This window comes from Zootoca vivipara, chromosome 13 (assembly GCF_963506605.1).
Source record: "Zootoca vivipara chromosome 13, rZooViv1.1, whole genome shotgun sequence".
NCBI lineage: Eukaryota > Metazoa > Chordata > Lepidosauria > Squamata > Lacertidae > Zootoca > Zootoca vivipara.
This window is the reverse complement of record NC_083288.1, coordinates 46246813-46264387: the sequence shown is the minus strand read 5'-3', so window position 1 is coordinate 46264387 and position 17575 is coordinate 46246813. Positions and strand designations below refer to the sequence as shown.

Below are 17575 nucleotides of genomic sequence, written 5' to 3'. Positions count from 1 at the left end.
ACTGGCGGAGGAGATAAAGATCTGCACTGGGAACAAGTAAGGAATAAAGATCTGCATCAGGAATAAGAGGTGAGGGAGTCAAGTTAACCTTATCCTATGGTTCTAGTTACAGGTAGGTAGCCGTGTTGGTCTGAGTTGAAGCAAAATAAAAAAAATTCCTTCAGTAGCACCATAAAGACCAACTAAGTTTTTATTTTGGTATGAGCTTTCGTGTGCATGCACACTTCTTCAGATACACTGAAATAGGAGTCCCCAGGCGCTTATGTGGAGAAGGGGTGGGGAGGGGGTATCACTCAGAAGGGTGGTGGAAGTGGGTGATTGACTGACTGATAGCTGTTGATGACTGAAAACGACTGCAAATGGTTTTGCATGAAAAAGCAAGGGTTGAGATGGCTGAAGATCATTTTATCGCTTTTATTTTTTATTTTATCGCTTTTATTTATTATTAAACATTAAAAGCCTCCCTGAACAGGGCTGCCTTCAGATGTCTTCTAAAAATCTGGTAGTTGTTTTCCTCTTTGACATCTGTTGGGAGGGCGTTCCACAGGGCAGGCGCCACCACCGAGAAGGCCCTCTGCCTAGTTCCCTGCAACTTGGCTTCTCGCAACGAGGGAACTGCCAGAAGGCCCTCGCTGCTGGACCTCAGTGTCCAGGCAGAATGATGGAGGTGGAGACGCTCCTTCAGGTATACTGGACCGAGGCCATTTAGGGCTTTAAAGGTAAGCACCGACACTTTGAATTGTGTTCGGAAACGTACTGGGAGCCAATGTAGATCTTTCAAGACCAGTGTTATGTGGTCTTGGCGGCCGCTCCCAGTCACCAGTCTAGCTGCCGCATTCTGGATTAGTTGTAGTTTCCGAGTCACCTTCAAGGGTAGCCCCAGGTAGAGCGCATTGCAGTAGTCCAAGCGGGAGATAACTAGAGCATGCACCACTCTGGCGAGACAGTCCGCAGGCAGGTAGGGTCTCAGGCTGCGTACCAGATGGAGCTGATAGACAGCTGCCCTGGACACAGAATTGACCTGCGCCTTCATGGACAGCTGTGAGTCCAAAATGACTCCCAGGCTGCGCACCTGGTCCTTCAGGTGCACAGTTACCCCATTCAGAACCAGGGAATCCTCCACACCTGCCCACCTCCCTCACAAACAGTGATTCTGTCTTGTCTGTATTATCTGCTCTGTTTTGAGAGTTTCTGGTTTTGGGGGCTTCGGTGCCACCTCTGGATACTTCACTAAAGGAATGCAATGAAGGGTTTTTGTCTAAGGTCTAATGGGAAGTCTCTCACTGTGTCTCTTGCACAGTAATACACGGCTGTGTCCTCAGGTTTAATGTTGTTCATTTGCAAATACAGCTGGTTGTTTGAATCATCCCTGGAAATGGTGAATCTTCCTTTGACAGAATCCGAGTAGTCAATGAGATTTGAATATGTACTTATATAGGCTACCCATTCCAGGCCCTTTCCCGGAGCTTGTCTCACCCAGTTCATGGGATAGCTGCTGAAGGTGAACCCAGAGGCTTGGCAGGAGAGGCGGAGGGAATCTCCAGGCCTTTTGATGCCCCCTCCTGATTCTTTGAGCTGGATTTCTGACCGGACACCTGAAAGAAAGACCTAAAATTAATCTCTGGGTTCATTATCCACTATAATATAACAATTCTCCTATATGAAAGTAGATCAAATACCTTCAAATATTACTAAAAGGAAAACACCTGGAAACCAAGGTGTCATTGTTCCTACTTTAACTAGAAGAGCGGTTAAGAAGAAAGGGGGTAACCCAGGCAGGGACACACAGTGTTTGTTTGAGTGGGTTTCTCAGGGGCAGGGAACTTATATGGCAGGTTCGAACAGGAAGCTGCCTATGCATTTGCATACCTGTTGGAATAAAAGAGCAGCACAGGCCTTCAGCAACCCAATCTCAATAGTTAACCTTATCCTATGGTTCTAGTTACAGGTAGGTAGCCGTGTTGGTCTGAGTCGAAGCAAAATAAAAAAATTCCTTCAGTAGCACCTTAAAGACCAACTAAGTTTTTATACAGTGAAGATACAGTGAAGAAGTGTGCATGCACACGAAAGCTCATACCAAAATAAAAACTTAGTTGGTCTTTAAGGTGCTACTGAAGGAATTTTTTTATCCTATGGTTGACACGTATACTCTCTCTCTCTCTCTCTCTCTCTCTCTCTCTCTCTCTCTCTCTTTTTCTCTTTCTCTCTCTCTCTCTCTGTGTACGCACGCGCTGAATTTCTTCTTTTTGTTCACAGTCCCAATTGTTACACGAGTTACACGTCTCTGAAAAGAAGCAGCAAACCATTTTCTCCCATCATGGGGGTATATTCTTGGTCCAATTCCTAATTTCTGAGTTCTTTCTGCTGACTTGCAGGCTCTCACAATGCGCATTCCTTCCACTATGGTAACTTGACCATATACAATGATGAGACTTTTACTTCATAGCTGTCAAGTTTTCCCTTTTCTCGCGAGGAAGCCTATTCAGCATAAGGGAATTTGTGTGGCGATACCCCGATCCCTCCCGGAGTAGATAAAGGCACAGGACACATTGCATAAGGTTAATGGGCATCAAAGGCCACAACTTTATTGATTACGGATGTAGAGAGGTATTGGCTTAGGCATTGGATCTAACCGACTATATCCAACTCCAGCCTGCTCTGCTGGCCGTCTGTGAAGGGTTAGCCACCGTTGGGTGAGCCCTGCGATGCACATCAACTAGGAACTCACCCTGGGGCCACCGCCAGGGGGCGTGCCTTAGGCCCTCATCTACCACAGCTTCAGACATGGCCACGCCCCCGGACTCCTTAAGGGAGTACCCTTCAGCATTTTGGGGACGTGATGACAGCAACCTCCCCCCACACACACCTGTAACCTTTCAGATATAATCCAATGCCTACCGCCAAAACCAAAGTTGTGACGAGTTGCTACGAGGTGGGCGAAAACCACCAGGCCAGAGCCAATTCGCCAAGTGGGAAAATTCCTACCAGGTCCCTCAACAGCGACTAACCAAGGTCCATAGCAATGTCAAAAGGAGAGCCCTGCCTAAAGGGAGGGTAGGTGGGGAAAATGAAGCGGCTGGGGGTCAGGAACAAGAGGCAGAGCCCCAGCCCCGGGCTCGCTTAAATCAGCGAGCCACGCCCCCTTGGGATGTCTGGATTGGACACGCCAAGGGAGCACTGCACCCGGGACCCACCCAATGGCTGGGGGGATGGCAGCCATCACCCCAGCACGTGAAGAGGGCTTGTGGTGCACACAACCTCCCCTCCTGTTATGGCGGAAGGGACTTTCCCTTTAAAAAAAGGAAAACTTGACAGCTATGCTCAGGTTCCATGTGCAGGTTCTGCTTGGTTCCCAACAGGGTTTCTCCACTGAACACAGGCTGGCTGTGTAATTAATAAAAGATCATGTACACCTAATTCAAGGCAAGCTGAGTATTTTTTTGTTCACTCCTCAGGCTGGAAAGTGAGGAGTCTGGCTGCGTCAGGTTTCAATAATAAATCGTAGGGCAATTTCTTGGGGAGTGAAACTCCTGAGAGATTACACAACACTGGTTTGGGGGTAAACAGTTGTAGAATTAGTCAGCTTTACATTTAAAACCAAAAGCTAATACTGTCAGATGTCAGTTTCATTTCCCTCCTGGCCAATGGACAAATGTATTCTCTTTATACTCTCCTGCCCTCCTTTGAGGAGAAGCAGTAACAGCAGGAGTTTCTGAGACCTGGCTTTACCAGACCTGGCTTTATGTGGTAACATGGGATGAACTGAGTTCTGGAAAAGAGCCAGGGCCATTTAAGCACATCGGGCGCCCTGGCACCATGGTGTGGAGATCACTCCAGTGCCCCCGCCCCGCCCCATTTCTTGCTGGTGGGTGGGCGCAGCGCGCGGTGCCCCCCTGGCGCCCCGGCGCCTCGGCGCCCTGTGACACCCAGCCTTCCCCTAGAGCCGGCCCTGAAAAGAGCTTTGTGATTGATGTTACATGGAATCCCTAGATCTTGCTAAGTGCTATGGTCATCTACTCTACTTCAAATCTAAGAAGAGACATGGTATTGAGAATGGTAGTTTTCCCATCAGAACTCCTTGCACACTTAAGAAACTGCAAATACATCTACACAAGCATCACAGTTGGGAGGGGCTGGATATGTGTGTCCTGGTCCTTGCCTGGTCTGCAAGTAGCACTGTAAAGAATTTCACAGAAAATATTGGTTCCAGCATGGAAGATCTCATGCATTTTCCTCCTTGCTGAGGAAGCAAAAACAAGATATTTGGTTGGATGTACAAAACCATAGAGCTGGAATAGATTGCCATGGGAATTGAGCCCACCATTGTGGTTAATGATTAGCTGCATACATACAGAAAAGAACATGAGAACCTTTACCTTAAAAAATGCCTCAGTACTTCGTTATTTTTCTCATTGAATTCTTTTGCATTGCGTTTGCAAAGTAATTTATGCATTGTGATTGAATACAGCCAACTTTCTGCTTTCAGAATCAGTTTCTTCTTTTTGTTCAGAGCCCCAATTGCCGTGTCTCACTGTGTATCTCGAGCACAGAAATACATGGCTGAGTCTGCAGCTGTCAGGGAGTTCAGCTGGAGGGAGAACTCGTTCTTGGAGTTGTCTGAAGAAATGGTCACACGGCTCTGAAGAGAAGCAGCAAACCATTTTCTCCCATCATAGGGGTATATTCCTGCAACCCACTCTACACCTTTCCCAGCAGGCTGACGGACCCAGTTCCAAGCATAACTTGAATCAGTGATGGAGACACCAGTAACTTTACAGAGCAGACGGAGGTTCTCTCCAGGTCTCACTGTTCTGGGCCCAGAAGATACAAGCTGAACATCGGAATGGACCCCTTGAAAAGAGAGAACAATAATGAATTGAGCACCATCTAATGAACATCATCTAATCACCGCATGAAATAAACCTATATTTTTTGAACTTCCTATAGAATATACACTTACATTTTTGAAAGGCCACCAAAGAAAACAAGAACAGCAGGAACTTCATGGCATTAACAAAGAACTGCCCCAGTGAGTCAGGAAAAAGAGGATTTGGACCTGGAAGAAAGTGAGGGGTTTATATTGAGGGGGCAGAGGGTTCCCCAAGACCTCCTCCAACCTTCTTGAGTGATTTGCATGTGTCCTTGCAATGGTAAGCTATGGTATATAAAGAGAGTGTGGGAAACTGCGCTGAGGTGAGGGTTGGCTGCTTTACCTTCAAAGTGTGTTTTCAATATATAAGCTAAGATGTTTACTGTTAATTATAGATTATGAGAAGCATAACCAGTGCTTTTTTTCTAAAAAAAATGTTTAGGGGTACTCTCATTTGGACTCAAGAAAATAACCATTTTCTACTTCAAATCGGGGAAAATAAATACAATAAATGGACAAAAGTACAAAGATTCACAAAATGATTAGGGGTATGCATCTTCTTACACCCCTCCCCCCAGAAAATAAGCACTGAGCATAACTTTCAAGAAATTGTGATTTGGGTATCTGCCTTACATTCTGAACCATTTTCTAAGCTACATTTTTAAATGTGAATTGTGTCTTTACTTCAAAAAGAAAAGTCCAGCCAATTAAGTTCCAGGGTTTCACATAAAACAGGCTTTATAATATCACTTTCCAGGATCTCGGTCCAACTTCCACTCTGAAGGAATTGAAGGATAAGACTCTTCTATCCAGCCTGTGTTTCACTCGGTAATGTTGAACACAGCCAGATCTTTCACAGGAACATGAAATCCCTTCTGAAATTTCCTAATACTTTCTTCAAACTCCTGATGCTGGTCTGCGACCGTATTAATAAATTCATTCATTCATTCATTCATTCAAACTCCATCACCTAAGCCTGCATCTGGGCTCCTGGAATTCAGAATAGACAAATCACTATATTTCCAGTATGTCTCACTGTCAGAAGATCATTCTGTCCTCTTTTCGGTGGTGGTGGTGATGATGATGATAGTAATCTGCACAAGAATACAATTGGCATTTCTGTATTCATTTCCCCTAAAACGAGTCTGCCAGAGAATTCATTATGATCAGAATGACCGTGTAGCCACACATCATGTTGGAATGGGCCCAAGAATAGCAGCTGTTATTAATAGCTCTTCTATAATATCCTTCCTTGTTGTATCTGCTTGTCTCATTTGTGATTCTCTTCTGCCCCCTCTGGTAGGTCTCTGCTAAAGTTCATTCAGTGGTGAGTTTTTTTTCCTGAGGTCTATTCGGATCTCTCTCACTGTGTCTCTTGCACAGTAACACACACATGGCTTTCCTTCTTCCAGTTTGTTTACCTGGAGAAAGAAGTTTGGGGCTGCTTTTTGAGGCTGTGAATCTCCCTCAGACTGCAGAAACATAATATTCACTCCCAACTTTATTATGCCAAATAATAAATTCCAGACCTTCACCAGTTTTCCATCAGACCCACCACATAGTGTTGCTGTAAATATCAAACCCGGAGGTGCTACAGGTTCGTTTATGGGATTCTCCAGGTGTTTTTTTTTTTTCTTCAATAGTGGTTCCGATGACTGGGTCAGAACTATCTGGGAATGTACATCTGGAACTGGAAGTGGGGAAAGAAGAAATAATTTAAATAGAAACAGAAGCCACTGGCTATCATCTGGGATACAATTCTAGTGGCACAATAGAATATAAATCCCAACATACCAGAGGAGGAAGCAGCCAGTGCAATGAATACTGGCATAGTGGGAAGGCTATGTGTGGCGAAAGGTTTTGAGAGTTTTGAGAGGAAGTGGAAAAAAAGGATTGCCTTTGCATTAATCTGCTGATGTAGACAGTGGTGAAGCTGCATGCAACAACACCAGGGGTGGAAAGCAGGCGGGATGTGGTTTGCGTCCTGGGGGCGGTGGTGCGCCGCCTGCAAGGGCATGGCGCCCGGTGCAGGGGGGATGTGGCACATGTCTGGAGGGGCGGTCGTGATGGTACCCCCTCCCCCATGGTGCAGGGGGCGGTGCACTCCCCTGCCCCCCTTTCCTCCACCAGTGGATGTAGAGGAGGGCAGTATTAAAGTACCAAACTGATTGCAGGCCATATAAGGTTTCCCACATTCATGCTGAATAGGCCAGAATGTTAAAGGCATCTGCTTTCTCTCTTTGCAAAATGGGTATAAATTCCTGTGTGTTGGAGGTGGCACTGAGTCAAGCCAGAGATTTGTGTTCGGATTGAATTTCCTCCCCAATTGGCCTTGTCTCACAGTGTGGTTCTTGGGCACAGACATACACAGCAGTGTTGGTTTTGGAAGCGTCTGAAGAAATGGTTGCTCGGCTTTTCAGAGAAGGGGCATACCATTTATTCCCTGTACAGCACACCTATTAGTGGCACAGAATTGGAAAGGGTAGGGGAATATGTGTATCTCTGATTGGAAACAGCATGTATGGTCTATCAGGAAAAAAATAACAGAGATTACATGCATTTCATAATACAAATATCATGGACAATTTTGTTGAAATATGGCATCATTTTATAAAATACTCTACTGATAACCCTAAAGAATGTCAACCACTGAAATCACAGGATGGACTTCGGCAAACTCTATTTCTCCTTTATACAGTGATGCCTCGCAAGATGAAATTAATTCGTTCTGTGAGTCGTTTCGTATTGTGAAAATTTAGTCTTGCAAAGCGCGGTTTCCCATAGGAATGCATTTAAATTTAATAAACAAACATAAAATGCAAAAAGAAAAATCGTCTTGTGAAGCACAGCCATAGAAAAATTCATCTTCTGAGTCACCCCCCCCAAAAAAAGCAAAACGCTTTTGTCTTGCGAGTTTTTCGTTGCGCGAGGCATTTGTCTTGCGAGGCATCACTGTATCTGCAGGTATAGCAGTGGATGTGCTGGACTGCTGTCTTGCCTCGGTAATGGACTGGATGAGAGCCTACAACCTGAAGCTCAATCCAGATAAGAAGGGGGGACTGCTAGTGGGCACTTCCCAAGATTAGATGGATGGGAGGTTGCCTGCTCTTGGCAGGGTTACATTCCCTCTGAAGGAGCAGGTGAACAGCTTGAGGGTATCGTACTTCTGGATCCTTTGCTGTTGCTTTAGTCTCAGGTGGCATTCCATCAGAGTGCCTACCAACTTCAACTGGTGGCCGAGCTGTGCCCCTATCTGGACAGGGACAGCCGAACTACTGTTGTCTCTGCTCTGGTATCCACTAGGTTAAATTACTGCAAGATGTTATACGTAGAGCTGCCACTGAAGACGGTTTAGAAACTTCAGCTGGTGCCGAATTTGGCTCAGGACTGCAAAACTTCGCGGATCATCTCTCCACATACAAACCATCCTGGACCTTGTGTTCATCATCTGAGGCCCTTCTTCATGTGCCTCCTCCTCATGAGGTCTGGAGAGTGGCAACACAAGAACGGTGCTTTTATGCAGTGGCTCTTCGCTTGCTGAATGCTCTCCCCAGGAACATTTTGCTGACACTTGCATTATGCACCTTACATGCCAGACACAAATGTTTCTCTTCAATTAGGCATTTGGCTGATTAACATCTGATACTCTTTTAATGTGTGTGTTTTTGGGAGGGTGAGATGGTGTGTTATTGGTTTGTATTTTGTGAGTTTTTTTATCTTGCATTGTTAGGTTGTGAACCACCCTGCGATCTGTGGATGAAGGGCAGTATACAAATTTCACAAATAATAAAAATAAAAATTCATGTAGTTTGGAATTTTATTGTACTTTATGCTTCATTTTAATTCTTCTCAGCCAAGCTGAGAGCTTCATAAGCACTGGAAGGATGTGATATGGATAAATATTTAAACTGTGAAACAGATACAATGCTGAAGATCTAATTAACAAGGGGTGCCAACTTGAATAAAATATTCGGGGAGAGATTACCACCATCCCACATAATCAATCACAAGAACTGACATGCACACACCATTAGAATGGCAATGCCCATTACCTTTGAGGGGCCCTGGCCCCCTCAAATATTTAATGGGGGGATTGAAGGGACCTCAACCCCTAGGACTTGTCTCCTATGTAATTTATGCTGCATTAGTCCGTTTGCTGATGGAACCTTTATATTGCAGAGGCAGCAATATATCAACAGAAAAGTCAGACAGATTCTTTACATCTTTCTCCTTACTATTTGCTCCCTGGTGTTCAATTCAGGCTTCAGCATAATAATGTAGCATTTAGGGGAGAAGATGCAACCCAGCAACCCAGCACTGGAGGCCAAGATAGAGAAGATCTCCACAGCCACCATGTTTTTCCCTTTTGTGCTCAGGTAAGTTGGAACAAAGGACACCCACACACTGCAAAAGGCCAACATGCTGAATGTAATGAACTTGGCTTCATTAAAACTATCTGGTAACTTGCGGGCTAGGAATGCCACAGTGAAGCTGGCAATGGCCAAGAGGCCCATGTAACCAAGGACACAGTAAAACATGGTGACTGACCCTTCATTACATTGCAGAATGATTTTGTCACTTGCTGAGTGAAGATCGAAATCAGGGAATGGGGGAGAGGTTGCTAACCACACAATACAAATACATGCTTGAATAAGAGCAAAACAAAGGACAATGAAATTGGATAGTTCTTTGCCCACCCATTTCCTCATGCTGGACCCAGGTTTGGTGGCCATGAAAGCTAGAACTACAATGATGGTTTTTGCCAGCACACATGAAACAGCCACCGAGAAGATGGTGCCAAAAGTGGGTTGTCGGAGGAGGCAGGATACCTTTCCTGGTTGGCCGAGGAACAGTAAAGAAGAGTGGAAGCAGAGCAGGAGGGAGACCAGGAGCACATAAGTGAGGTCCCGGTTATTGGCCTTGACAATGGGCGTGTCTTTGTGCCTAATAAAAATTCCTAACACCAGGGCTGTGATCAGGCAAAAAAAGAGAGCAACTGAGGTCAAAATGATCCCTAAGGGTTCATCAAAAGACAGAAAACTTATAACTTTAGTTATGCATTCATTTTTGTCCTTGTTTGGAAATTCATCTTCTGGGCACTGGAAGCAGTCGGCCACATCTGAAGAAGAGAAAGAAATCACCTTTCAATGCCAAGTCACATGTTAAACTACACACTGTTCTCTTCTCCGCCTCCCATATTGAGATTATATTGTTTCATTGGATCACAGAATTGTAGAGTTGGAAGGTGAAATCTAGCTCAACACCCCGCCCCTGCAATACAAGAATAATGTAATATGCATATGTAATATTTCCACTCTTCATTTCCCCAGTATGTTATAGGGGTAACTATGTTACATCACTTGGGAAGACAGGTGAACTAATATAATTGTACTGGAAGAAGCAAAGATCACCAGTGTTGAAGCAATGATTCTTCAACATCAGCTTCGTTGGACTGGTCATGTTGTGCGAATGCCTGATGATCGTCTTCCAAAGCAACTACTCTATTCCAAACTTAAAAATGGAAAGCATAATGCTGGTGGTCAACAAAAGAGGTTTAAAGACTGTCTCAAGGCAAATCTAAAAAAATGTAGTATAAACACTGACAACTGGGAAACACTGGCCTGTGAGCACTCCAATTGGAGAACAACCTTTACCATAGGTGTCATGGGCTTTGAAGAAACTCGATCTCAGGACACAAGGGAGAAACGTGCTAAGAGGAAGGCACGCTTGGCAAATCCACACCATGGTCGACTCCCACCTGGAAACCAATGTCCCCACTGTGGAAGGACGTTCGGATTCAGAATTGGCCTCCACAGTCACTTACAGACCCATTGTTAATACCGTGTTTATGGAAGACAATCTTACTCGGCTATGAGTCGTCGCCAAAGAGAAGAAGAAGAATATGTTATAGAGGCTTGGCGGGCCTCAACCAGATGTTGGGCATTCAGTGTGACTGGTCTCATTAAGCAGGACAATTTAGAATAAGCAATCACCTTAATAACTGGTTTTTTAAAAAAATGTTTTTATGTTGCTGTACACCACGCTGTGGGAATGCAAGAGGGTGGTACATACATATTTTTGCAATTAATTATGAAATAATGAAATAATTATTATTTCTTTTAAAATATTCAATTAAGATTACTATCACCATGATCTATATTTTTATGACCTGTTTTAGTTCTGCTGTATTTTTTCCAGTAGATTTCACCTTCTCATGCTCTATAGTCATGAAGGAATATTTTTATGCTACTGCAAGTAGGGGTACAAGATAGCAAGATTAGGTATTAAATGATTTGCTTATAACATTCATGCCTTCACATGGAATGTACCTGTTACAGTATCTGTAACGATGAAGGGAATTGACCATCGGAAGTTTATCTCTCATGTGGCTAACTTTCCCATTCATTTCAAATGGAGATCCAGCTGCAAATATCTTGTTTTTAACTTTTGTCTTATTAAGCTAGCTACTACAGTAACATTTGAAGTCTTTCTGCAACCCTGACACTGGGCATTAGACTGGACACATATTAGGCATATTGGATGTCTACTTAGGAGGCAATTTTATATTGTGTGCCTCATCTAAGGGTTTCTATTATTTTAAGTGGCATAGCAAGGCAATGGTCTGCTGCATGTGTTTGTGTTTATTGGAAACTAGAAATCGGGTCTTCCCGGCAAGAGAGGGCACGTGTTGTGGTGGGTCCCAGCAGACCAGGTCTAGGTGTTGGGGCAGGACATTTGGAGCAGCCACAATACCCTATTGGTGGTCCATCTGACGGTGAGCAATTGAGCTGAGGGCTTGCCAATCAAAGAGTCAGGTGGACCAGTATTTAAGCACTGCACTCACCATAGAGATCCTCCTTCTCCGGTTGAAATGCATCGGAACACCCGCCCACCGCTGCCTGAGTTTAGGGCTTTCGCTTGACCTTGCTATGCCGTTGTGTGATGTCTGCCATTGTTGCAGGGGCATGGCAGGAATTTTCCCTACTTGGCTGATTGCTGTTGCCATTTGGGTTTTGCCTGCCGTGTAGCAATTTGTCACAAGTTGTAAGGTTGGCAGATAGGCTCTGGTTCATGCTGATAGTGGGTATGATCCCTTATATATTCGGGTATTCCTCTTAAGGGAATCCATGGACCGATGGTTGGTATTCCCCCAGCAGGGTTGCCCTAATCCCGTGTTCTGGGCACATGTGGGGGAATCAGGGCCCGGCTGGCGTGTGCCATTCGGGTAACCCCGTCCCAGGTGTGTATCTGGCTGCTGACTCCAGGTGCGCCCTGAGTCGGTGCTACCCTAGGTAGCTAGTCAAACCAGAGCCTATGCAACCACTCATTTGATTTGTAATCAATAAAGTTGTGGCCTAAATTCTGCCAAAAACCAAACCAAAAATACAAGTCATGTCTGAATTTATTTCTAGGCCTGGAATAGAGGGTCTCCACACGCAAATGAAAGAATGGATTTGTATACAATATTTGTTATCCATTAACTCTCCGATTCGTTGATTCTTATAGGAATGCATGAATGAGTCTCATTCATTCATTTTACCTATTGCCAAAAAATAATTATTCATGTCTCCCCTCAATAACTACTACCCAGGTGATAATATGCAAATCATAGGAATATATATTTGCACAGTTGGGAAAAAAAGAGAGAAAGGGTATTACCTTTCTTGTTTGAAATCTTCCCTTCTGCACAAGGAATGCAATCGTAGCAGCAGAACTTTTCTGTTTCCCTCCTTTTCTTCTGACTACCAGGCTGGCAGTGGTCATTGCACACAGAAAGGGGGTGCGTCTATCCATAGACATGAAAGGAATTACAATTGGAAAACTAGAGTAGATTGGTGGATAGATTCATTTCAGTTCTCTGTGGAGAAGCTATATGGACTGCCAGTGTTTTAAGACCTTTTGGACTGTCTCCTGGGTGGCACAAGGGCTAGAGAAATCTTAGCATCAGGGGCAACAGTGGTGCAGACGGGCACCAACTACAATACCTAGAATACATGAAAATCCCAGCTAAACAAGGAAGGTGGCAACCCTCACTTAGAATGCTGCTGTGCCCACTGAGATAGTTTGTCCTTAATCTGGCCATAGCAGAATCCATACCTTGTTTAAATCTTCGTACCACACAATTTTATATTCATTAATGATTAATTCTCTTCCTTCAGGTGCATTGGGATCCATCCTACCAACTTTCACTTTCTGGTAGGACTGATTTGGAAATGTTATAATATTCATGATGTCAAATCCACCCTCTGATTCCTGCTTATCATTAAAGGACACAGTTTCACCAGCTGAATTGTTAAAGGAATTGCCTTGAAGAAAAGGATGGAGCTAATTGAAAGAGAGAAAGAAATGAAGGCACTTGAAAGGAGGGAAACAAATGGGGATTAAAACAAATGAGAGAATTCATTTTTACTGAATATTATGGAATTGATGCTTTTGAATTATGGTGCTGGAGGAGACTCTTGAGAGTCCTATGGACTGCAAGAAGATCAAACCTATCCATTCTGAAGGAAATCAGCCCTGAGTGCTCACTGGAAGGACAGATCGTGAAGCTGAGGCTCCAATACTTTGGCCACCTCATGAGAAGAGAAGACTCCCTGGAAAAGACCCTGATGTTGGGAAAGATGGAGGGCACAAGGAGAAAGGGACAACAGAGGACGAGATGTTTGGATAGTGTTCTCGAAGCCACCAACATGAGTTTGACCAAACTGTGGGAGGCAGTGGAAGACAGGAGTGCCTGGCGTGCTATGGTCCATGGGGTCATGAAGAGTCGGACACGACTAAATGACTAAACAACAACATGTTTTACATAGCAAATTTGTTGTCCTCCAGATTGTTGCTTACATTTCTCACCAGCCCCACTCTGAATGGGCAAGAGTGAGGTAACAGGGGGATATATTATGCATTGTATTTTCAGGCTACAGTTGTTGGTGTGTGTGTGTGTGGGGGGTGTAAGTCCATAAATCAGTTCAATGCATAATATATACAATCCCATCTCATTCATTTTTAACCAAGTAGAAATTGGAAGTATCTCAATTCATACTGATCTGCTCAGTGATAAAAAGAAATCTAATGTGGGAGACATTACCTGCCAAGGCTGCAGATCTTGAAGAACCAGTTGGCTGACCCTTGAAATGCCTCTTTGGCAGGATTGAGAAGAGACCATTGCATGCAATGCATGAGCCACGGCATAAACCCCATTGTAGATACTATAGCTTTGGCCAGTCATGGGCACCTCATAGTAGGGTGCAGGAAGATTCTCCATCTTTTCCTCCCCAGTGCACGCCCCACGAACCTCCATTGCGTCACTGGGATTTTGAAGTTGACAGTTAAATGCTTGCTCCCAAAAGTCATTGAGAAAAGCATCTTTCTGCCTCCCGTAGGGTCTTATATGCTGAAGAAATTCTTGGAATCCCGAAAGCTCTTTTGAGTGAATTGCAAAGGAAATGGCACCATGAAACTGCTGAAGTCCCCACCCCCTCTGAAGGCCTGTTAATATGAAATCAATCTGGGTTGTTGTGATCCACACCTTGCTAAATGATGCATTTTCTGTTTTCCCATAAACTTTAAAAAGAATAATAGTTTTGAGCCATGAAATCGTTAATGATTCTCCATAAATAAGAAGTGCAGTCACTTTATTATCTGCGAAACGTCGATGAAGATTTGAGACTATAGGAACAAGTTTATCTAAGTCATCAAAATGAGATATTTGTGGGATTCTTTGTGTGAAGGCTGAACAGATTTCATGCTGGGAAAGCAAGGGCTCCAGGGTCTGTAAGAAAAGTTCCCCACTGTTGTTATCCACCGGAAGAAGTCCTACCCAGGTCCATCCAAAATACTGAAGTAACTGAATTATCCCCATATATTGAAGTCTTTCATTTGGAACCATGCAATAAAGGGAGGGAAACTGACTGATAAGCATATCCTTGTGGGGAAATGAGCCATATGTAAGCTAAAAGAAAATTATTATCAAATATCACCATCATCATCAAGGACATTTATTCACCAGTTTTTACACTGAAGTGTTTCAAAATGATTTACAGGTTAAAAAAGAGCAACAGCAACAGCAAAACACACCATAGCTGCCAAGTTTTCCCTTTCTTGCGAGGAAGCCTATTCAGCATAATGGAAAATCCCTGAAAAAAAGGGATAACTTGGCAGCTATGAAACACACACACGTTAAAACCAAATATAAAAGCAGCAATAAAACTAGAACTAATTTACATGTGCACACCTGTAGTTGTTTCTGGAGAAAAGTTAGGAGGAATGGCTTTTTGCGCATTTTTCTGTTCACGCAACAAAGATTTATTGAAGCAATTTGTGGTTCTGCTGGAAGTTAAAGGGAACAGTGCTTCTGCTGGCATTTTCAGGGTATGATCCAATTTCTGGGGTTTATTAATTGTCATTCCTATTATTCCCTCTTTCTGAACCATGAAATTGCTCACCACATGACAAAAGGAGAGTGTTACTACAAGTTTACTACAATTTACTACAAGTGTGTTGAGTGTGCTCCAAAATCACCTAGTATCTGTAACTGTGCAAAGAAGAAGAAGAAGAAGAAGAAGAAGAATTTGGATTTGATACCCTGCTTTATCACTACCAGAGGAGACACGAACCCGCTCTTAACCACTACACCACACTGGCAGAAAGAAAGAAAGAAAGAAAGAAAGAAAGAAAGAAAGAAAGAAAGAAAGAAAGAAGGAAGGAAGAACAATGTTTCTGAGTTTTTCAGTGCTCTCTCCATGTTGATCTGCCCCAATCCACTGTGCTTGAAGGGAAGGTCTGTGTGTGCCCCCCCCCTCCACTGTAATGTGGAATTGAAAACGGTTATTGTCAGTTATAAATCCCTCTCCCTGCTTTTAGCCAAATTGCATGAAATTTCCATCCATATACAGGAGACCCTGCACATTGGATTAGCATGCCACATTAAAAAAAAAAGATCACAGTGCTATTGGAGGAAATGGGATTCTCCCTATGGAGTAGTAGAAGCAGGGGGCTGTCTCCCCCTTACCTTAAAAAAGTTTAAGAGGTGAGCTGATTGATATGTTTTCTGGCTTGTATATTTTGTAACACTGGCTGGATAGTTGTGGTCTAGCTTTTACAGGCCTGCAGAGTTCTGAAGTGCTCTGGATGTTTTTGTTGAAGCAGAGCAGATTTATTTGTTTTTTTTAAAAAACCCCACTGTGTCTTGAACTGTTACAGATTATTTCCTTTAAGTGGTGGGCAGCATATCGTGGAAGATTGGGTACCTTCAGAGCCAAAATTCAACTCTCTTTTAGAGAAGATTCCTCACGAGTCCTTCAGAAAGCCCAAGACACTTCTCATTACTTGCCTCAAATAATATTCTTTTGCTTTCAAGCAGGGCCGGCCCTAAGGCAAGGCTGGGTGCTGCAATGCGCCAGGGTGCCGGGCCGCCAGACAGCCGCACTGGGAAACGGGGGGGGGGGCTGGAGGGATCTTCGTGCCACGGCGCCATAGCGCCAGATATGCTTAAGACAGCCCTGCTTTCAAGTCTAATTGCAACACCTTCATCCTCTTCATTCCCTCTCTCTATTCTTGAATTTGTACTTCTCATATTTCTTCCATCCCACTTTACTGAGTGCATATCTACATTTGGGGGGGGGAGGTGTTCTCATCCTGTGCTGCCATAAAGACTCCCAAATGTGTTGCTCAGTATGCTGCAGAGACTAGCAACAAAAATATTACTGCTGCTGCTAGCAGTGTTCACTTGTTAGCTTATTTACAGGAAATAACGGGGCCTATGTTTCCAGCTCTTTTTTTGCAACAGGGAATCTCTGTTCTTGGCTATCTTTATGGCTTAAATCTAGAGAAACCTAGAATTAAAAAAGGAATATAGTGCTGAAATATCGAATATAGTGCAGAGGGACAGCCCTGAAGAAACTTGGTTTGTTGTGTTTTGAAGGGGTGATGTCCCATAAATCACTTCAATTCATCTTGTTATACAGTCACCAAACAGAGCTTTAAAACACACATGTGAGAGAGAGAGAGAGACAGAGAGAGAGAGAGAGAGAGAGAATTCCTACCTGTGGAATCTTATAGAAACCTAAAATGTCTGCCATTAAGGAAGAAATATCAGAGCCAAGACCACCAATGACGGCTATGACATTTTCCCGCGTGTCACATATGTAATTGGGAACGAATTTATGTGACTTGAAGAGGAGATCTAAGGTGCTGCGATAAGTTGCCATTGCATCATAGTAGCTGTCATAGATGTGGAAGCCAAGTGTAACATTGGGCAAGAGCATGGGGTTCTTGTTGATCTCATCCACAGCAAATGCCAAGGAAAGGATGTGTTGGTAAAATTTCGTTATCATTCTGCAAAGAGAGGGCGTTTATTACAATGCCTGAAGTTGTTACCGTATATCACCATACCAGAAATTTCTGTGTGTTTCTTACTTCAATTACAATAAGGATATCCTTTTATTTCTGCTGCTCTGCATAGTACTTTGTTCTCCCAACGGTCAGAATAAATAAATAAAAATGTGGAAATCTAGGTGTTGAGTTTCACAGGAATTACAACCTAAATGCCCCATTTCTATTGGGAATTATAGGGACAGAACTGCCTACATTGTATAGAACATTGGCGTCCAACCAGTAGATCACGATCTACAGGTATATCCCTGGCTGATCCTGGTAGATCACTGGATCCTTATCATGTACAAAAAGATATCGGGGGGGGGAGAGCTA

The 17575-nt window shown here is 43.7% G+C and overlaps 1 protein-coding gene and 1 gene segment (V, D, J or C); both read right to left on the bottom strand.

The window, feature by feature from the left end:
• Positions 1–4528: 4528 nt before the first annotated feature.
• On the bottom strand, positions 4529–8073 carry LOC132593007 (immunoglobulin heavy variable 4-61-like). The segment is given in 3 exon segments: positions 4529–4851; positions 4961–5056; positions 7992–8073. Coding segments are annotated over 3 exon segments (501 nt in total).
• Positions 8074–9087: 1014 nt separating this feature from the next.
• Positions 9088–17202, bottom strand: LOC118095739 (vomeronasal type-2 receptor 26-like). The gene is made up of 4 exons (XM_035136976.2): positions 16912–17202; positions 12968–13195; positions 12530–12656; positions 9088–9989 (listed from the first exon to the last, which is right to left on the bottom strand). The coding sequence occupies exons 1-4, from the start codon at positions 17200–17202 to the stop codon at positions 9088–9090; spliced, it is 1548 nt and encodes a 515-aa protein (XP_034992867.2).
• Positions 17203–17575: the final 373 nt, after the last annotated feature.

Excerpts from the sequence above, each read along its gene's own strand:
- LOC118095739 (XM_035136976.2), bottom strand. The coding sequence starts at position 17,202 with ATGATAACGAAATTTTACCAACACATCCTTTCCTTGGCATTTGCTGTG. Across the intron at positions 13,196-16,911 it reads GTTTCTATAAGATTCCACAG|CTCCATCCTTTTCTTCAAGG; the intron begins GTAGGAATTCTC and ends TCTTTCAATTAG. Across the intron at positions 12,657-12,967 it reads GGTACGAAGATTTAAACAAG|ACGCACCCCCTTTCTGTGTG; the intron begins GTATGGATTCTG and ends GTCTATGGATAG.